This window comes from Sciurus vulgaris (genome assembly GCF_902686455.1).
Source record: "Sciurus vulgaris genome assembly, chromosome: 6".
Classification (NCBI taxonomy): Eukaryota; Metazoa; Chordata; class Mammalia; order Rodentia; family Sciuridae; genus Sciurus; species Sciurus vulgaris.
In genome coordinates, this window is record NC_136466.1 from 127320017 (window position 1) to 127342896 (window position 22880).

General features: G+C 35.2%; 2 protein-coding genes across 6 annotated transcripts in view; both read right to left on the reverse strand.

Annotated features, from left to right (window-relative positions):
* Nucleotides 1-6111, reverse strand: part of IL31RA (interleukin 31 receptor A) — an 89934-nt gene extending 83823 nt beyond the window's left edge. Inside the window, exon 1 of the mRNA XM_079145264.1 lies at nt 5902-6111. The gene's annotated coding sequence lies outside the window, so the exon portion shown is untranslated. The remainder of the gene's footprint in view (nt 1-5901) is intronic.
* A 6307-nt stretch (nt 6112-12418) lies between these two features.
* Nucleotides 12419-22880, reverse strand: part of DDX4 (DEAD-box helicase 4) — a gene marked incomplete at both ends in the record, with an annotated part of 52522 nt that continues 42060 nt past the window's right edge. For 3 of the 5 annotated variants that reach the window (XM_079143868.1, XM_079143869.1, XM_079143866.1), the window contains 4 exons: nt 12458-12535; nt 13417-13527; nt 13685-13955; nt 15116-15215. In XM_079143868.1, the coding sequence (XP_078999994.1) occupies nt 12458-12535; nt 13417-13527; nt 13685-13955; nt 15116-15215 (560 nt within the window). Of the gene's footprint in view, nt 12545-13416; nt 13528-13684; nt 13956-15115; nt 15216-22880 lie in introns of all 5 variants that reach the window. The other 2 variants (XM_079143867.1, XM_079143865.1) reach the window with 1 other exon arrangement.

Consider the following 22880-nt stretch of genomic DNA (forward strand, 5'->3'; position numbering starts at 1 on the left):
GGCAAGCTTTTCACATAATTGTTACCTGACAGCATTGCAGGCATAAATTGCAAAATGTGTCCTGCTTTCAGAGATATTAAAACATGGGAAAAGGTGCATCCTAGAATTAATGAGATTAGTTTTAACAACATTGGTGACTTCCTACTTGAGAAGTATGATTCCTGGCCAAAAAACCTGTGTGATTTTTCTGGCCTGATCATAGGCAATTACGAAGACTTTGGCTGGCAGGCCGCAGGGGAAAGCTACCCTCCCTAAATCAGACCTGGTACACTACCAGTGCATTACAGTTTCCAGAAATCAGTCCTCTGTGCAGCCATGGTCTTACACATATCTACATTCCTGGCCCAGGTACTGCCACTTGAAGATCTCATCAGAAAAACGTGAAACCAGTTTTCTCCACCCTGACTCAGTGCACAATACTCTTCTACTCCTAGCTCTCTCCTCTTCCTCCCCACTGCTCCTAGGCCCATAGAACTGCCAGAACCGTGATGACCCTCTCCATGTGTGCTGATATATCTGATCCTCAACCAGTGGGCCATTATATGGGGGGAGGGTCAGGGCATGAAATGGGCAAGCAGGTGCTTTCTTCACTTTCAAACCTTGTTTTTATACTTTTATAGTACGTGGATGAAAGGTTTAGCTGTCGCTTTCATTTTGACTTCTCCTTTAATCCACTATTCCAACACCACCTGGAAGCCCAGCTCTCCCCACCCAGCTTAGCTGAGCTTCTGGCAGTACTCAGGTCAAACAGAAAGCAATAAATCAACTTGAGCACAAAGCAGGGAACATCTTTAAGATATTTATTAGCCAGGATTTCTACACTGCCCTTGCTGTATACTCGAGCAAGTGTTGAGTTACTGGACTTAACACACACTGATTTGGATGTACCAGATATGAAAAAATTCACTAATTAAATGGGTAACAATTCACACCATTGTAGACATTTATTTGAAAAACAAATACTGGGAAATACTGGGATATTACCATGAGTAAGAAAGAAATTCAGGGAAGGGAGGAAAATGTGAACTATAGTAACAAAAGGCTGTATGAAAGAAGGCCAACTTGAGTACATCATTGAACTAGTGAAATTTGGGTCACCAGAGGAAAAAAACACATTAAGAGTATAAGATTCCCATTTTCAAAGACTATAGAGTCCTTTTTCACACTAAGGAATATTTTTAAGAAAAGATTTTGTGCATTAAAATTGAATGCTCCCACAACAATAAAATAGGTTCCTCTGGACTGAAATGGAATGGGAAGTGTGATTATTTTTCAGAATTTCAGCCTTGTTTTGACAATATTCATTATCCCTTAATTTGTGTTCCCCAAGTTCAAACAATGGATTTCAGAAGGTACAGCTTAAAATTACCCTCAAAACTGTTAAGCTAAGCCATTATGTGGCAATTAATAGGGAAGTTGACCAGAATTGCCAACCTTTGGACTTGAAAAAAGTATTCCCCCCAAAAGGTATAACCATTCTGCAATTTTGATTTCATTGAATCTAAATTTTAAAATGGACTTAAGCTAGTAGAAAACTTTTAAGCATATTTGGAACAACTTTGATATTGAATCAATTTTCTAACTGCACATTTCATAAAATCTAAATACAGATCAAGTATACCCAATGAAAACTTAGCATTCCAATTGAGGTATAAAATATGCACCAAATTTCAAAGATTTAGTTCAAAAATTTCAAATATTTCAGTTAATTCTTAGATTACATACTGAAATGGCAATACTTAGTATATATTGTTTATATATGTGACTCACATTCTAATTCTATTGACCTGCTCTAGAGCAATGATTTGCCCAGGAAAAAAATGTAAACAATACAGGGTCACTTAATTATAAAACATCTGAATTGGTGAGGCTCTACTGGGCCTTAACTCATTTTCTTTCTGTTCCCTTTTTTACTTATTCTTTTTAGATATACACAACAGAGTGTATTTTGATGTACTATATATGCATGCAGTATAATGTATTCTAATTAGGATCCCATTCTTGTGGTTGTATTGATGTGGAGTTACACTGGTCATGTATCCATATATGAGCATAGGAAAGTTATGTCCAATTCGTTCTACTGTCTTTCCTTCTCCCATCCTTCCTCCCTTCCCTTCATTCCCCTTTGTCTAATTCAATGATTTTCCTTTTTCCCCTTCCCCACCTCCCTTGTTGTAAATGATGTGCACCAAACTCATAAGAGCAAGAAAGATTGCTGGCCCAGGATTTAAAAGATTCTTACTGATAGAGGATTTTAATTACAGAATAGTATCCCAATTTGGCAACTCCAATATATTAGGAGTATCTCAGTAGCTTAAGGGGAAAGTGTCAAAGAAACAGCTTTGCATTTCTCCATGGATAGTCTTAGAAGACGTTAGCTAACAAGTGAAGCCACTAATAGCAAAGACTTTAAAAGTTGCAAAACTTAAAGTCCTAAATATGAATGAAAACCAAATTTTATCTTAAATTGTTTATTTCATAAGCAGATACAGATAAAATTATGTTTTCACCTAGCAACTTCAAGTCATTATGGAATTAATTTATTGTTATAATTACCTGTATTTCTATGGTCATTCTCCAATTCTTATTGTATATTCAGGTAGCAAACAGCATGAAAAGAAAGTGTTCTATTTAAGATTCTCTTAGCAATCTACACGGATTCCTCGCTATCTAAAGCAGATCAAGAGGTCCTTGTTCTGACTCCACTGAGTAAGGAAATCCCTTACTATCCTAGAAAACATCCCATTTCCTCAGCATTGACAGTGTGTGTCAGCTGACTTCCAGATTCCTACATTTTTCAGCTTCCCCTATGGTTTGATATGACCAAGTTCTCAACAGGAATGTGAGATATATTTGCCTAAGTCATAAAAATCTTTCATTAAGTCCAACTCTACCACCCACTCCTACTCTATCCTTTTTTCTACCTTGATGAAGAAAAGCTTACAGACCTTTTAAGTCATATATCCAAGGTTGCAGAGCCACAGGATGGAAGGTAGCTGGATTCCCAAATAACCACTAAGGCCACTTATCTACAAGAACACACTTCTTGGACAATTAGATAAGCAAAAAATATACCTTTATTTTGTTAAGCCATGACAGTTTGGGGATGCGGCAAGAAAGCATCACCCTAAAGATATAATCAGTGACCCAAAGGACTGAAATTTGGCCAAAGGATAAGACATTTTCACAACTCTCAGATAATCACTGGGCAGCAAAATAACCCGTCTTTTGATTTTATCTTTTCTCTATCCCACCACCCTTTTACCACTTTCAGTTGTATTGTGTACAAGACTGTCACTAGCCAAACAGGTAAACAGGTGAATAGTCAATACATATATGAAAAGGTGCCTAATACCACCAATCTATGAAAACCACAGTGAATGGTTAGAATTAACAACACTGGAAATACCAAGAGATGATGAGGAGTGGAACAAGTGTAACACTTTTATAATGCTGGTGGCTATATTAAATGATACCACCATTTTGGAAAACTCCTTAGAATAAAGTTTAAATATAGCACTTTTTGATCAATTCCACCCACTCTTAGGTATATGCCAGATAATTAAGTGCTTATGTTAACCAAAAGACTTGTAGAAGAATATCCATAGCAGCTTTATTTATACTAGTCAACTGGAAACATCCAAATGCCCATTAACAGGAGACTGGAAATATAATTTGTAGTATATTCAAATGAAAGAACAATATACAACAATAAAATTACTGACACAAAGTATTGATGAATTTGAGATGTTATGTTGAACAAAAGAAATCAGACACAAAAGAGGGCATAATCTAAGATTCCATTTATATGAAGTTCAAGAACAGGCAAATCCAATTTATGGCAAAAAAAAAAAAAAATCAGACAAAAGGAATGAAAGGAAGGGAACTGCCTAGGGTGATAAAAATTTTTCCATATCTTGATTTGGGTGATGGTTATAGAGACTATATACAGATAAAATTGTGAGCAGTACACTTAAGATTTGTAACCATTTATTTATTTTTGGACACAATATCTTTATTTTTTATGTGGTACTGAGAATCAAACCCAGTGCCCCACACATGCCAGGCAAATTTGCTCTACAACTGAGCCACAACCCCAGCCCTGTAGTCTATTTTTTTTTTTTTTTAATTTGTGAAATTTATTTCATTTTCTTTTCTCTTTTGTGGGTAAGGTGGTCCTGAACCAAAGTCTTCATTCATGCTAACTAAGCACATATTCTACCACTGTACTACATCCCCAGTCCCTGCAAATTTTATTTCAAATTAAAAACTAATAAAGTTAACCTCCTCAAGATCACACAACTGAACCTTGGTCAATTTGAATCATTTCATGAAAAGTAGGGTTTATTTCTAATGAATTATATATACCAATAAGAAAACTCTAAGAAGTCTGTTTCTACTTAGCTTTAGAATTAGCATAACTCTCTGAATACATTTTCTTTATAGTATCCACATATGGCAAACTATTTATTTAGGCACAAATTAGTATAAATTCTACTCCAAAGGACAGTATTTACTTTGTGACACAAAGCAAATTCTACTTATAGATTTGAAATAAATTATTGAAACCTAATTTTCTCAGATAGCTAATTGGTAACCCAATAAAATACCTCAGCTGAAGAACAAACATGTTAAGATGAAACTATCAGAACTTGCATTGGAACATTTAACTGGCAAGAACACATTGGGGAGTATCCTCAGTTGATTAGCATCCCTGAGCTGTAATGAGTAAATCTCCAGTGGTGGAACACTCTAAGACTGATGAAACACTTGATGAGTATATAGTAAGATGCCAAAATGATCAATTAAGAAGCATCAATCATGGTGTGTGATATGCCAAGAGAAAACTGTATTTGTAATATAGATTCAAACACTATAGCCAGAATTGTGACCACAGAGTTAAGAATTGTCTATTAAAAACTGTTAAGGTATCTACTGCAATAGATCTGAGCATCAAAAAACAAGTGTACCAGCAGTCAGTTATGATATCCTGCATTCTTACATAGGGTCTGCCTTTTTAAAAATGTTCTCTATGACTGCATAGACTGTGTGATTTCATCAAATGAGACATTCGGGGAAACATTCAGTTGTCTTCCTTTTACACATAAGCAAACCAAGGCCTAAAGCTGATCACTGACATACTGGACACCACATAAACTGGCAAAAAAAAAAAGGCCAATGTTAAGTTTACTATGACCAGTTACTTATTATGAAGCATCATCATGTTCACATATTATACATAAGACCTCTCTTCCAATACATAAAAGTTCTTGAACTAAAGTGTTTTGATTTCTGTTGAGAATTTTTATATCTCCCACATGGAAATCAAAAAGAAAATCAAGTTAAAATAAATATATCCAGAACTTTGGTATAAATTCATCTTATTAAGTTTGTTGTTGTTGTTCCTGAACAGTGAAAAAGAATCTCACAAAAATAGGAGACTCCAAATCCAGAAAACACTGATGGAAACAAAAACCTTTCAAAGGATTCTACAAAGTAAATAGAGATGTCTACAAAACAATCATTCAGGTAAAGGTCTAAGGAATTTACCGGTGTCGCCAGCTCCCGATCCAAAGAATAAATCTCCTTTGCTCACTTCAATTTCCAGGAGCCAGCATTAGTAGTGTTTCTATACACCGACTTTATGGCTGGCTCCCCATCCTATCCCAACATGGAATCCCTCAGGACACCATCTCTGAGAAGGGCTCAATCTCCAGTCCCCAAAATCTTTGGGTGGGTCTGTTAATTGGTTTCAGAGAAGGGTTGACAAATCATTTTATGTCAAACGTGGGTCTATAATTTACTTGATCCAAGAAGATTAGGAACTGCAACTCTAAAGTGAGAGCCCAGAGAAAATCCGCGGGGTCAGTCAGCTGCGTCCCACCCCACAGCGCCACTCACCGGGATGCGGCCAGCCGGAGCTCCCAGCTGCAGCGGCCCCTTCAGGGCTGCTGGGCTCAGTCCCCTAGGATTGACCGGACCAACCTCCGCTCTGCCTGAAGAAGGCTCCTGCCGCCAGCCGGGGGAGTGGAAGGACCACCGGCTCAGGGCCGCCCCTGGGCGCCGCCTCCTACGAGCTGGGAACGCGGGCGGAAGCAGCTTTCCAGGACCGGCAGCTCTGCCGTGAACCTAGTGGCACACAGCGGCCGGTCTGCTCAGACTCGGCTCTTTTCTGGACCCTCAGGGTAGGCTATGGGAAACAACTCAAGTGCGTTCTGGACTAATTTTTACAAAAGAGGTGCACAGGGCATGGTTGAACGTACCAGGAGGGAATCTAAAGTCGGAAAGCACAAACAGCCACAGGCAAGTCGAAGTTTTTAGGCCTTCCGAAGATGCTTCAAAATAGTAAAATGGTACCCTTTTCAATACATTTAAAAAGCAGTTAAGCGACCTAAGTTCTCTTCTTATATCTGCCCTAACTAGCTCTGTTTGGTGAGAACATGCTTCAGTAGAGCAGTTTTCCCATCTATCAAAAGTACATGTCAAAACAAAACAAAACCCTACGCTAGGGTTTCTTAAGTTTTAAAATAAGAAAAATAAAGCTTTCAGTACAGTTTTTCTTCTGGTGGCTTTTAAAATTATTTTTATGTTATCATGATTAGAAATACCAAAATGGGAATGAGTTTCTGTACAATCAAGGGCAGCACACAAAAAAACTGAGAATAGATGAGGGATAAAAGTAGAAAAACCAACCACCAAAAATTAAATAAGCTGGTGGGGGGGCAAAAATCATCCAGGGCCAGGGGTGTAGGAGGGGGGCAAAAAAAGAAAATCATCAAGGGTCAGGGGTGTAGCTCAGCACCAAGAGCTCTTATCTAACAAGAACAAATAGATCCCCAACACCACAAAATAACCAGGGTCACACCAATGAAAAGCTGACTTTGCATAAATAAGGGGACCAATATAGAGGCACCTATGCAAATAGCATAAATATGAAGTTAGGGGAAATACAGAAGGGTTAAACTCACCAGGGCTTCTCCCCTGTACAGAAATGGCATCAGTGCTGAGCCATATGGGATCAGGAGAACCAGTTCCACTTTGCACCAAGACCCCGGGGGGTGGGCAGTACCTATAGGCTATTCACCCTACATGCAATCAAAACCGCCCTCACCTGATGCTCTGCTGCGTCAGCACTACTCCCAAGCATTCACAGACATGGCTGATGCTCAGCAGTCCACATCTGAGGTAGGTGGGTGCTTTAGGTCTTTCACAGCCAAGACACTCCTTAGCAAGAAGAGTGAAGCAAGAGGCATCACAATAACAGACCTTAAACTATACTACAGAGCTATAGTAACAAAAATGGCATGGTATTGGCACCAAAACAGACATGTAGACCAATGGTACAAAACAGAAGACACGGAGACAAACCCACGTAAATACAGTTATCTCATACTAGACAAAGGTGCTGAAAATATACATTGGAGAAAAGATAGCCTATTCAATGGCACTGGGAATACTGGAAATCCATATGTAACAAAATGAAATGAAACCTCTATTTCTCACCCTGCACAAAAAACAACTCACAGTAGATCAAAGACTTAGGAACTAAAACAGAGACCCTGTGCCTAATAGAAGAAAAAGTAGGCCATAAATCCTCACCATGTCAGTTTAGGACCTGACTTCCTTAACAAGACTCCTAAAGTGCAAGAAATAAAATTAAGAATCAATAAATGGGATGGATTCAAACTAAAAACTTCTTCTCAGCAAAGGAAACAATATTTTGGAGAGAGTTTACAGAACAGGAAAAAATCTTTACCTCACACACTTCACATAGAGCACTAATCTCCAGGATATATAAAGAACTCAAAACACTTAACACCAAAAAAACAAACAGCCCAATCAATAAATGGGCTAAGGAACTGAACACACTTCACAGAAGAAATACAATCTATCAACAAACATAGGAAAAAATGTTCATCTCTTGCTATTAGAGAAATGCAAATCAAAACTGCTCTAAGATTTCATCTCACTCCAGTCAGAACAGCAATTATCAAAACTACAAGCAAGGGGCTGGGGAGATAGCTCAGTTGGCTTGCAAGGCAAGCACTAGGCCCTGAGTTCAATCCCCAGCACCGCCAAAAAAAAAAAAAAAACAAGCAATATTAAAGCTTGGCAAGGATATGGGTAAAAAGGTACACTCATACATTGTTGGTGGAACTGCAGATTGATGCAACCACTTTGGAAAGCAATATGGAGATGCCTCAGAAAACTTGGAATGGAACTACAATTTGATCCAGCAATTTCATTCCTCAGATTATACCCAAAGGACTTAAAATCAGCATGCTACAATGATGCAGCCACATCAATGTTTATAGCAGCTCAACTTACAATAGCCAGATAGTGGAATCAACCTAGATGCCCTTCAACAGATGGATAAAGAAAATGTGGTACATGTACATAATGGAATATTACTCAGCCAGAAAGAAGAATGAAATTATAGCATTTTCAGGTAAACGGATGGAACTGGAGAATATCATGCTAAGTGAAATAAGCCAATCCCAAAATACCAAAGGCCAAATGTTTTCTCTGATAAGTGGGTGCTGATTCACAGTGGGAGTGGGAAGAATGAAGGAACTTCGGATTGTACAGAGGAGGGTGAGGGGAGGGGTGGGGGCAGGTGGGGATGGGAAGGATGGTAGATTAATACTCTATATACCTGTATGAAAAAAAAAATTTTAATATCACTGTCAAAAAAAATTAAAAGTTTTTTTAAAAGGGGTATAATGAAAAATCAAACCTTATCAGCCACATCTGAACCTACACCTACTAAGATTTTAAAATGTTTTTAATATCATTTTTTTAGTTGAAGGACACAACACATTTATTTATTACTTATTTATATATGGTGCTGAGGATTGAATCCAGTGCCTCACACATGCTAGGCAAGTGCTCTACCATTCAGCTACAACCCCAGCCCTACACCTGAGATTTTAAACAGAAACATATAAAAGGCACAAAGGAATGAGGAGAAAGGCACGAAAATTTGACAAATCAAGCAAAATCAAAGGCACAAAAATTTGACAAATCAAGCAAAATCAAAAACTTTAAAAGTAATCTGGATGACTACAACCAAGCAGTTGAGCTGCACTGCCGAATTTGAGTAAAGATAGCCCTGAGTTGTATTAAATATATAACGTATGAATTATGAAGGCTTAAGATGTCAGATGCCAAGAGCCAAAAAACAAACAAACCCATGCTGAAGTAAAACAATGATTTCGTAGGTTAAATTACAAGAATTAAAGAAGTACTAATGAAGCAGAAAATTCACTAATACTACATGGGAGGGCAGGTCTAATATTAAAAATAGTTGCTAAAAATATAAATTCAAAGAGTAGGGGCTGGGGTTGTGACTCAGTGGCAGAGCACTCACCTAGCATGCATAAGGTACTGGGTTCAATCCTCAGCCTCACATAAAAATAAGGTACTGGGTCCACCTACAACACACACAACACACACACACAGTAAAAATTCTACAAGAACATAGGAATAAGCAAAGAAAAAAATTTTAAGATATTACAGGATTAGTTCAGCAGTTCTGGAATCCAAAAAAACAAAAAACTAGGGAAAACTGAGAAATTACACAAAAGCACTGGTAGGCCCACCCCCCATTCTCAAAGGAAAGACAATCTTCAAAGTACTGCCTAGGACTAAAAAGGCCCACTCATGATTATAAAATTGAAGAACAGTATTTACTGTGATCTTTTAAGGAAAATTAACTTTAAGCCTAGAAAGGCAAAAATATTGAAAAAGGAATGTCTCCTACAAAAAAACAAAACAAAAAACCCAGAATATTGCTTAGAATATGGTCCAAACTTAAAAGATTTGATCCTCATCCTTGTGACCATTCTCCCTACAGACACACAGAGGTTGTAAAAATTAAGGAATAAAGGAAAAATTAAGATTACTAACTGGCACATCCAGTAAATAATATTTACATAGATACAGTGTAAATACTGGCTATTAAGTTTCAATTTTATAATCAACCTGGAGATACAATGAAAAGATTTTATGGCAATAGAATAGAATGTAAATATTAACTTTGAAAACGTCAATATATAGGTTACAGATGTGGTGTGAGAGAGAAGCTGGGAAGGAAAAAGCGTGTCAAAACATACTTCTGAAATGAGGCGAGTTCAAATTTTCACCTATCAAATATTAACAGGTGTCTAAACATGGCATCTGAAAAAAAAATATGTATGATGGCAACAAACAGGAGTATTAAAGATGGCCAATTATGGGTTGTGGGATAGCAATTTGGAAAAGGAGGGGCAGAAGAATACTGCCCTTTTTTTTTTTTTTTTTTTTTTAAATAGTTTTGCCCTCATTTATTTGTAGATGGACACAATACCTTTATTTTTATGTAGTGCCGAGGACTGAACCTGTGCCTTACGCATGCTAGGGTAGTACTTTACCACTGATTTACAACCCCAGCCTGAATACCACTTTTTATTATAAACACTTTTATCACATTTTATTTTCTAATCAGATGTTACTTTGATAATTTTTAAAGAAATCATTCAAACTTTTACCTAGAGATAAGTTAACTGAACATAGGGACATTAACAGTTGTATGGAATGGTGATAGGATTATGTATGACCTTCCTTTCACTTTTAGATCTGATTCAACAATGCTACTTATGGTAATTTGACAAATCAAGCGAAATCAAAAACTTTTAAAAAGCAAGCAGGACGGCTATAACCAAGAAGCTCTCTGACCAAATGAAAAAAACTAAAGAATGGACTGTAAATGTTCCCTGTATACGACATAAGTTAGAAAATTAAGACAAAGCAAATGTTACAAATAACAATGCAAACATGTTTATTCATGTAAGTCTTTCCCAGAAGTGAGATTACAGAGTGAAATATTTCCCAGATTTTTGTTCACTGAACTTCCCTTTGTCTTTGTGCATTCATCTATTAGTATTCCTACATGTCAATATATAAAGAATTACACATTAATAACCAACTGTGATCATAGTAATGTTCTTCCTAGTCTACTTTTAACTCTTTCTACATAGGCAATTATTTTCTTTTGATCAAATCTGTTCATTGTTATCTTTGTGAGTTCAGTCCTCAGAGCTTAACTTGAACCTTTTCCCCCAATATGAAGGTTTTTAACTATTTTTGTAGTCTGAATTTTTTTGTAGTTCACATGAAATTTTTAATATGGCACAGGGTAGACATGTAACCAGTTATCTATCTGCCAAATACTTTCTTTTCCATATGTGATATCTTATTTATTAACTAAATTCCTATAACAAGATATACATTGGGAATATGTCAGTTTGGGTTGTGTTTAGTTAAATAACACTCAAAACTGATCATTTTGTCTCAACAATATTTACGTCTCACTTGTATCTTAATGTTTGGCTCATTCATTTAACTTATTAAGAACTTACACTCTAGGCCTAGAAAGTTCAAAATATACAATGGTAAATGAAAAAAGTTCTTTCCCTCATTAATCATAAAAATGAATAAAAAATTATGACAAAAGTAAACAGACTTGTTAACTGGGTTTGAGTTCTGAGACTGACTTTCAATACATCTATGTATTAATGTATGTTATACATTAATATTTAATTTGTATAAGTTTTTTTTTTAATTGGGTCTATGTTGCCTAGAATGGCTTGAGCTCGTGATTCTCCTGCCTCAGCCTCCTGAGTAGCTGGGATTACCGGTGTGCACTACCATGCCCAGCTCTTGTGTAAGGTTTTATGTTCACTGCACTGGTTTCACAGATGCAATAAAACAATATTTCAAAATATAAAAGTTGAGAACTGTCCCATGTAACAAAGAAAAATTTAAAGTGCTATTGGAAAACTTAGGGGAAAATGTGTTTCATCTTTTATTTCCAAGGAAAGTCTGTATATTATAAAAACAAACATTTGTTATGCCATTGAGTACAGAGTTCACATTGCAAACTAACCCTCTTCATCACACAGCTGATCTCAAATCAAAATCACACTGAAAGGCTTCAGTCTTCCACTTTTTTGTTTCATGAAAATCATGTTATCACATTATAGTGACACACTACTGCTTTAAAGACTCAAGTGGAAATGAGACTCAACTTTTTGTAAACAAAAGTGCATCATATCCTATTGCTTGTCTTAAAGGAGCAATAAACACTATAGTAAGACTTAGAACTTAGACATAAAACATGTCTAAACCCCGAAGAATATATTAGAAATAAGCAAGACATTTAGAATGCTTTAATATTTCCAGTTAACACCATTTGTATCAGTAACTGCAACGTTGTAACTTTAAGCATTTCACATAACTAGTCAATAAGGAATTTTTTAAGGTTGGGAATGAGAACAGAAGGATAGGAAATACAAAAATGTCAGTTTTCACACTTCTGTTAAAAATTTAAAAATCAAAACTATTTTCTTCTGTGCATCAAAACAGATGTTCTTGAAGCTTTTTTTTTTTTTTTTTTTTTTTTTTTTTTTTTTTACTTTTAATCCCATGACTCATCATCTACTGGATTGGGAGATTGTGAAGAAGAAAACCCTGCTGTATTCAGCGTGCTCTTGCCCTGGTAATTCTTAAAAAAAGAAAGAAACATTAAGTTATGACAGCTTTGAAGTTACATTACCCAGAATGAGCAGGGACTCAAAATTTCCCACTTGTCTGTCCCAAATATATTAAGACCTTCATTCGCTCTTATTGAAAAAACAGGTGTATATCAAACTGTTACAGAAGTCTAAACTGCACAGAATAATTTGACAAGACAATTTTTTAAGTCACTAGGTTTTGGCAAGTTGAGAAACTTCATGTGTTACACTTTAACAAATATTTAATTCATATGTTCATTGTTTCTGTATAAAGGTATGCTGCATAAAAACTGACCTATCAGAAAGACGTAGCCTCACGGCTCCAACATTTTGTCTTAATAATGTGTTCAAACTTTCAAAATTAAAGAATTCTGTAGATGGGGGAACTTTAGACTATGTAGAAGAAAATGAGGGGGGGTATGTAAAATGGTGGAATGAGACAGACATCATTGCCCTATGTATATGTATGATTACACGAATGGTATGAATATGCATTGTGTACAACCATAGAAACGAAATTACCATTTGTGTACAATGAATCAAAATGCAGTCTGTAAAAAATTGAAAGCTAAATAAAAATAAAATTAAAAAAAGAATTTTGTAGAAAGTTCAGGAAATCTCAGACTTTAAAATGTCAGCAAATTGAAGAATGGAGGATATTTGAATATAACTCTCAGTTAATTCTTCACCTTTAAAACCCAAAATATGTATGTATATAAAATTTTAAAGAAACGAAGTTGCTGCCATTTAGGCATGAAAACAATGGTTTAGATCAATTACTGATTATATTTACTTCACAGTATCAAGTATATTTTCAAAGAGCAACTAGAAGCCAAGTTCTGAATTCTTCCCCTTAACTAACCTTTCTAGTATCAACTGATGCAAATACATTTCCTCTTGTACTACCACTAAAGCCAGGAACATATGTACTAAAGGCAATTTCTTCCAACCATGCAGGTACATCCTGTTGAGCCTTTAAAAAAAAAAAAAAAAAAAAAAAAAAAAAGAATTATATGCAACATAAAGTCTCAAAGACTGGGAAAGTTTGCTTTTTTATATACATATGCATAAAATATCTCAACAATAAAGTAAGGACACCATCCATTAAGGTTTATAATTTTAAAACTTACATCTGACAATACTTTCACTAGAGGCTGTGCTAAATGATTATCTGACTCAGGATCAAAAAAAGAAATAGCTCTGCCAGTATTCCCACAACGCCCAGTACGCCCAATTCGATGAACATATTCATCAATGGCAGAAGGAAGATCAAAATTGATAACATGTTGAACATTTTCAATATCTAGCCCTCTGGCAGCTACTGAAGTAGCAACAAGAACAGGGCACTTTCCACAACGAAAATCTCCAAGAGCTTGCTCTCTCTCTCTCTGTTCCCGATCACTTGAAAGAAAAGGAAGCGTGTATTAGGACAACTTTTAAGAAAATAACATTCATCATACAATTTTTTTAAATAGTAAAAATAGCAGCATTTAATGTCTACTTCCTACAGACCAGGTAAACAATATGAATGCCTTCCAATCCACCACTATTTTATCCTTCCAATAATACTTTGAGTTGGAACAATTATTCCATTTGCAGATGGTGGTAACAGCTAATATATAGGGCCAGAATACAAGCTCAAGTATGACAAAGTTGAATCATACCTAGTAATAATCTCTATGTTTCTAGTCCTGATAAAAATTATACAACTACTTGGTTAGAAAACTTGCTCAAAAAAGCAGTTCATTTAAAGTACAATTCCAGAATTCTACATATTAGATGGTTAATATTTTAGATCTACTAGTAAAATATCAGAAAAGTTGTAGTGATTATGATTTTTTTTTTTTTTAAACGGTACTAGGGATTGAACCAAAGGCCTCCCACATGCTAGGCAAGTGCTCTACCACTCAGTGAATTCTATCCCCAGTCCATGTTATGACATTTTTTGGCACTTCAATTAAAATGAAACAAAACAACATTAAAAAAAAAAAGTGGAACCAGAAAGATTCAGCAGAGGAAAAACTTAAATACCAAGAGATCTTTAAATGAAATCTCCTGAGAAGTTCTTCCTTCTCATGTGAGGTGCCCAAGGCAGACCTTTCAACCTGCTCATCCCTACCATTTAGGTCCTATGAAAATGAAGAATAAAGATGAAGAATAATAATTTAGTCTTCCTGGGCATACTTTACTTTCCTATGCACAGAGGGGAAATAAATGGGGAATAATAGTGTACATCTTAAGAAAATTTTGATTCCAATCCTATCAGAATTAGACATTAGTTCCAATTACATATTAGTTCCAGTCATGCATCACTTAACAATGGGGACTTATCCCAAGAATGTGTCATTAGGTTATTTCAGCATATGTAAACATCATAGAACATACTTATACAAACTAAGATGGCTACAACACCACTAAGCAATATAATCTTAAGTAACCACTATAATATATGCAGTCTGTCATAGACCAAAATGTTGTTGTATGACCCATGACTGAATATATACTAAAGATGCCCAAACGAAAGTGACTGTCCTCCTAGGAAATCATATTAATTTACTCACCCATGAATACTTGTAGTTGATATTTTTTCTTGACAAAGAAAAGTTGCAATGAAATCTGCTTTCTTCTTAGTTTCAACAAAAACCATAGTTCTTTCATCACCTACAAAACAATAAAACTGTTAACATTCAAACTGTAAAATTAAAAATAAAAAAAGGGGAATGTTTGAACAGGAAACTTTTTTTCATCAAACCCAAGTACCAGCACCCAGAGCCAGGTCTGGTACTTGAGAGGAGTCAAATGTTTCTCGAATGGATGAATGTCAAAAAAACAAGTTTTCCCAGTTAAGGGATTTAAAAAAGTACCCTGCCTTTTCTCTTCCCAGTCCAATTCAGGAACTAGAAATTTAGGGACTGATAACCTCCTGCCAACTTTTAGGAGTTCCAAATTTGTCTCAGTCCTTTTTCCCAAAATATCTCAAGTATTTGTAAAGTTAAATGACAGCCTTATCTCAGGGTCTTAACTCATCAATAAATACTTACTTGTTAGCTTAAAGTATTTAACTGGTAGAAATCTGAGAACAGGCCAGAGATTTTCCACACAGTAAATTTCCCTATAAGTTGAGATGATAATTTATAGCTTCAATAGAAGGAATAATTTATTGTTGCTCATATCCTCTCTCCCCCATTTCCCCATCAGCTCACTGCATTCATTTATTCAACAGTGCCAATTAGATGCCCATCACTATTCTAGGTGTTAGTAATACAGAAATAAAGCTCCTGCTCTCACTAGAGGGAGGCACAACATAACATGTTATTTGTTAAATCCCGAAAAGAAATCACCAGAATCAAGATTCAGAGATTACTTCAGATAGACTAATTAGCTGATATCTGAGGAAAGCCAGAAATAAAGGTGGTGAACTATGCAAATACCTGAGGAAAGAGCATTACATGGTAGAGAGTAGATCAGGTTCTGAAATAGTGTTTTCAGGCTCAAAACAAAAGAGACCCGCCCCCATATGGCCTGTCCATTCTGGGCAAAGGGAATAGTTAAGTACAAAGGCAATGAGATAGAAGTGTGCCTGGTATATGTGAGGAATACTAAAGAACAAAATGTGACTGGCATAGGGTGCACCAAGGAGAAAAGGAGATGAAGTCAGAGTAAGGGAAGTCATCATACAAGGGCTTTGAAGGCCACTTAAAGAACATTTTTACTCTGAGAAGGGAAGCCACTGGGTTTTGAGCAGAGAAGTAACACCTTTAACTGAGAAGTCAATGGGTTCTAAATACGTTTTGATGGTAGAACCAACACGATTTTCAAAACAGATGTGTAATTAAAGAAATAAATCAAGGATGAGTCCAAGATTTTGTGCCTGAACAACTGGAAGAATGGAACTCACTCACATTTAAGTGATATGGGAAGACTTCAAGTGGGGAAAGAAAAAAAAAAAAAAAAAAGTTTGGGAGTTGATATTTGTCTTAAATCTCTTATTAAACAACCAAGCAGAGAAATCAAAAAGGCAACTAGTTCCTATAGTAATAGGTAAAAAAATCTTTGAGACACGGTTATTTCATATTTATTTAATAGTGACATTTTTATGTTTTATCAAAAATTATCTTTCAACAGTTTTGGAGGTCATTCCACAAGATGCCCAATGCCAAAGTGATTCACATGAGAAAGCCAGGTACATAGCACTGCTGTGCATCTTAATCCCTGGTCTCACCTTTCTTGTTTCCCACTGTTAATCCCAAATGGCAGTAAAGATTCAACTCTGCTGACTCCATTTCTCTAGTTTTTTTCCTCTCTACTAATTTTATATTTGTTCTAGTTTGGACAATAGCTATTTTCCATTAGTGGAAGCAATGACTGCAGAGTTTTATGAGACCATCTGGTGGTCATTGATTATTTTCTGTGGGGTAAGAAATACAGAAGATCCATCTTGTAAGTCTACTTCTTTAATTATTTGTCTATTATGAGCTAAAGTCAATTAAAAATCTAAAAATTATTCTCCCTTTGGCAAGCTAGATTATATTTTTTGTATTTTTATGTTCATTCTTGACATGGCTGAAATAGTAAAATTAAAACTGTAAGTTATTTATCTGTAATTCATAAAGGGCTTTATATCACTTTGAAATCATCTCAATATCTTACAGGAGTATTAATACACTAAATAATAAAGTCTCAAATTAAAGAAGCTCTATTTAGATTGGTTTAAAGAGATGAAATAGAAAAATGTTATCAAGATTCTTAAAATTCCCAGAAAATAAATTGAACTCATATTAACTGTATTAAACCTTTTGAAAAAATTCATTATAGGAACTAAACATTAGATATTTAGCTACCAGATATTAGATACTATATACGTGTGTGTGTGTGTGTTTGTATATACACACACACACAATTTTTTTTTTTTTTTTTTTTTTTTTTTTTGCAGTGCTAGGAACTGGACCCATGCCCTTGAACATGACAGGCAAGTGCTCTACCACCAAGCCACAGCCCTATCCCTAAATCAAAAACATTTAAGAATGTTCACTTAATTAAGATGTTAAGAATGTTCACTTAATTAAGTCTTTAATAAATGAGACTAACTTAATAACTTGGGTTTTCAAACACCATTTTTTTTCTCCTGTTTATCAGTGTTAGGTATCAAACAAACATACATCTTATTCTATTTGAGTTTGGTTTTCCTAATGTATACAGATCTACCAGTCAAATAAACTAAAATTATTCCTCCATAATGTTTAAGAGTATAAACATGTAAGTTGGGTAGAGTGGTGCACACCTGTAATACCAGTTACTCAGGAAGCTGAGACAAAGGATCACAAGTTTGAGGTCAGTCTGGGCAATTTATCCTGTCTCAAAACTGAAAAAAGGGCTGAGGGGGGTCACTTAGTGGTAGAACACTACTGGGTTTAACTCTCAGTATCATCCTCCCCCAAAAGAAAGAAATCTAAACATGTAAATTTGCATTCAACTAGATTGATTCATTATTCAACAGTATTCACATTTTGAAGAACATCATTTTGAAGATAATTTGCAAATTTTTAAGGTAACGTAAAACAAGAGACAATGCTTACAACTGACGTCTCTCAATATTATACCCTTGTCCCCAGGGTAAAACAGAAAATACTGTGGCTAAAAGTTATAATCAACATAAGTGGTCACAGATATACTAGGAATAACAGTGACAGAAAAATACAAACAATGTGTGCTTTTGTTTTTAAAGGGAAAAATAAGTGTTCCTAAAGTGGTGACTCTCAAATATTTTGGTCTATGTCTCCATGTTTTATTTTTAACTCATTATTGACAATCCCAGAGAGTTTTAATAAGTTACAACTATTGATATTTACCATATTAAAAATGAAATCCAAGGAAAAGTTTAAATATTTGAACACACTGCATGTTAAATAATTCTTAGTGTAACTATGAAAATTGTTTTTACCTTGGCAGACCCCTTTAAAGGATCTCAGGAAACCTAGAAGACTTGCTTTGTTCTAAAGTATTATGTTCCAGAATACTAAAAAAATACAGTGAAAGACAAAATTTGGAAACTGTATTTTGTTTTGATTTATAACACTTGAGTCTAAAAAGAAGCTATGAAATATGATAAAATTTTAGCAAAATTCACTCAATTTGGATGGAATTACTTCTTTAATTTACTGTTTAACACCTTCACTTATAATATGAAACATTATTCTTTACTTTCCTTGTAATCAGTCTAGATAGCAGAGATTTTTGACTTTATAAAGTCTTTTGATTAAAGAAGAGGAAAAGACCCCCACTGATGAAATGCAACCATGATATTAACTTCCATATTTATTTCTAAATGCCTTATTGTCATATGATTAAATTGGTAGCCAAATATTGCTTCTCAGACACCCATGGCTCCTACACTAATCAAATATTCAACTCTCCTCTGAAAACTCTTTTGATTTACCTTTTTTAAGATCAGAACATTAAAGTATAAAAAAGAAATCTACCTTTAAAATTTCTGAAAGCCCCTGGAAAAGACTTATTATTTCACCTTATGAAAGAAAGAATGCTAGAAATCATTATACTTTTGATACATTAGTATTATGAGAGTTGTGTGGTAAGAGCTGTCAAATCAGAAGAGACACTAAGCTTATCTAGATTAAAGAGCGTAAGTAAAATCTATATTTCAAAAGTACACATACTTCATGGGAATTCCCTGGAGATTTGTAAATTCTCTTACTGTATATAATCTCAGCGTTCAGGAGAAATCACACATCAAAATACTCTCAGCAAATAATACTATGACATCTCCCTGTATTTATCAGAGTCCTGATACAACAATACAGTAATGGCATTCACAATTTCACTTATTTAAAATATTTATTTGGTTACAATCTTCTTTCCTAATTTGAATTTAGTCAATATTCTCAACTAGGAATGTAGATTAGGCTTACACATGAAATTTTGTGAAAACAGATGTCTGAATCTTATCCTACAGTTATTGAATCTATTCTTGGCACGAAAAATTATGTCTAATCATTTTCATTAATATTTTTTGCAGTGCTGCACAATGAACAAGCTAGGCAGAGCTCTAGCACTCTATCATTGAGCCACCTTCCAACCTGATTTTACTTCTTTGAAAACAATCAACATCAGAGATGTTTTGTCTAAATTTTTAGTATAGCTTTACCACCTTTATTTTATATGAAAAGCACATTTTAATCAGTTGCATTTTTTTTTTTTTTTTTGGTACTGGGGATGGAACTGCCAGGGTTACAGTTAACCACTGAGTCACATCCCCAGCCCTTTTTTATTTTTTATTTAGAGACAGGATCTCACTGAATTGCTTAGGGCCTTGCTAAATTGCTGAGGCTGGTTTTGAACTCACAATCCTGCCTCAGCCTCTAGAGCCACTGGGATTACAGGTGTGTGCCACTGCACCAGGCTTCAGTAGCATTATTCTTATTGTGAACACACAACAGTTTCCAAATTTAATAATTCTCAGTAACAAATTGTAAGTCATTAAGTGTCTATCTATGCTTTTGCTTTGTCTTGATGCTTGCCCAGAGGTGGTGCTGTAAGCTACAGATGAGACCCTGGATCTTAAAGGATTCCAAGTCTTGTAAAAAAGAACTGTACCAGGCACTTCAAACTACTGATACTTTATAAATAGTGTTTTATGTAGATGATTCTAAGTTAACACTGCTTTGACAATTTTCAGTCCATATCACTGAACTAATAAGCAAGATTTCTAGCAGTAGTTCAGAAACAGAATCATGAAAGTATATTCCTAACAGAGTCAATGAAACAGAATTACATTAGGGTTGAATGAGCTAACAGAGGAAATCTGATTGCAGTCATTTGTTTGAAATACCGTTATTATTTTAATGTTTTATTTTCTGGATATATCCAGAAGCCTTTTTCTTCTTAACCTAGCTGTAGCCCACAGCAATTTAGTAGAATCTTCTTTTGTAAACTAAAATGAAATATTTTAAAATAGTATATGATCTCACTTTTGATCAATACTTTACCCAACCCAAATTCAGAAACTCTTACTAAGTTTCCTTACTTCTCAAGGCAGTATAATTATTTGCAGTTCAATGAGAATTTGCCCTCCCTCTTTTACCAAGCTATAAATGTACAACTAGATTAAGCACTAAGAGCTTACCTAGAATTCATATTTCAAAATGGCATGATATATAGGACCAGATACTTTCTTATTTTCAGTCATGGGGATCAAACCTAGGGTTTCACACTTAATAAGCAAGCACCCTAGTTCTGAGCCACTTCCCAGCTTTCCTAAGGAACCAATGCCTACCTACAAAACTCTCCCAGATAAGGGGACCTGGTACTTGTCTTACACAGCCAAACCTTGGAGGTTTGTAAGGAAGGTCAGGAACTTTAGGAAATCTTTAGAACCTTCAGAAGAGAGAAATTCATTCAAATTTCTAGGTAGTAAAGGTAAAATCTGATGGTTTGAGACTTAATCTACTAGCCTTCAGATAAGAATAGAGGGCTTTGTGTATGTGGGTCTGAGGATCAAAAGCAGAATGCTTCATGTGCTAAGCATGAACTCTACTACTGAACTGCATATCTCAATACTGAGTTTCCACATCTGCTAAATAATCTGAAGATATCTATGTTGTTAATGAACAGTCCTGCTGCATTGATGAGAATAAACAAGTCGAACATAAGATGATCAACTTTATAATCAAGCTGATTATCATCATGAAGTAGATGTAGGCTGTCAGGAAAAACTGTGTAAGACTTTGAAATCTGCAAAAAAAATTACTATCTAGCACACCCTTTGGGGTTATCTGTGCTTTCCATCACTTTTTTTTTTTTTTATTCTGTAATTATTGGAAATGATAACAATACAAAGGAATTTTTTCCCTTAAACATAATTATATTGCTTTGAGGAAATTGACCAGTTTTACATCTATTGTAAATGAATTTTAGCATTTCTAATAATCTATCCACACGTGTTCTTTGAATTCTCCTCTAAACTGGCTGGAACAACTTACTGGTTCCTTTGGTAATTAAAGAACTCAATAAAATTTTTTACCCCCAACAATTTAAAAGTAAAATTATTTTAAAAGGCAGTTGGTTACAGTATTCTGAAATAATGAAACCTAAGCATTTTAAAGGCAAAAGCAGAAAAGAGTAGCAAAATTGAAAAGAACAGAAAAGGCAATAAGTTATATAAACAAAAATATGTAACGTTTGAGGATCTGAATGGATACTCTATATAAAGTTAAAAACACACATGAGTAATTAACCCTAAACTACACAAAATTTAACAAATAATACAGAAGCATATTAATATTGCTCATATACACTGACCTTTTCTCAAGAGCAAACCAGCTCTTCTGGAAAACTCCCCTTGGATTATTCCCAAAATAAACTTTATTCCACAAGTTCACATATTATATATCTTAAGGTGACTATACTAGAAATATGTTCTAACTTCAGCAAAACCATATAGTGATCATTTCTTCTGCATTTGGAGCTTCAGTTTATACTGGGCATGTCACTTGACCTCTCTGTATTTCAGTTTCCTCATCCCTAAAATGGGGACAAAACCTACCTCATAAAGTTGTTCTGAAAATTAAATGAGTTCATACATGTAAAACAATCAGAACAGTATATGGTTCACGGCTATTATTTTTACTTTTATGTGCCTTTATGGTTTGGATCTGGATTGCCCCTGACCCAATGCTGCAATGTTCAGAAGTGGAGTTTTTGAGAAGTCTGGATCATGATGGCTCTGATTTCATCAATGAATTAATCCACTGATGAATTCACAGCTAAACAGCTACTGGGAGGTGGCAGAAATGGAAGGAGGTTGGACCTAGTTAAAAGAAGTGGACCCTTGGGGACTATATCTTGTCCCTCGTCCCTTTTTCTGCTTCTCAGCTGCCCTAAGATAAGCAGCTTTGTTTCACCATGTCTTCCACCATGACATTCTGCCACACCACAGGCCCAGAAGCAAAGGAGTCAGCTGACTACAGATTAAAACATATGAAACTGTGAACCAAAATAAATTTTCACTTCGTTAAACTGACTGCATCTAGCTGGGACAGAAAGCTGACTAATACATGGGCTTTTAATATGTTATGAAACATAAGTACTTGGTTTAGGGAGTTTTTTTAAATAAAACAGTCTTCTCGTCATCTGAAGACAAGTAGCCTTAAATGTTTTCAAAATCACCTTTCCATTTTTTCTTAGTGCTCTTTATTAGAACTGATTTCAGGGGCTGGGGCTATAGCTCTGTGGCAGAGTGCTTGTCTAGCACAGGTGAGGCACCTATTTCAATCCTCAGCACCACATAAAAATAAAATAAATGAAGGTACC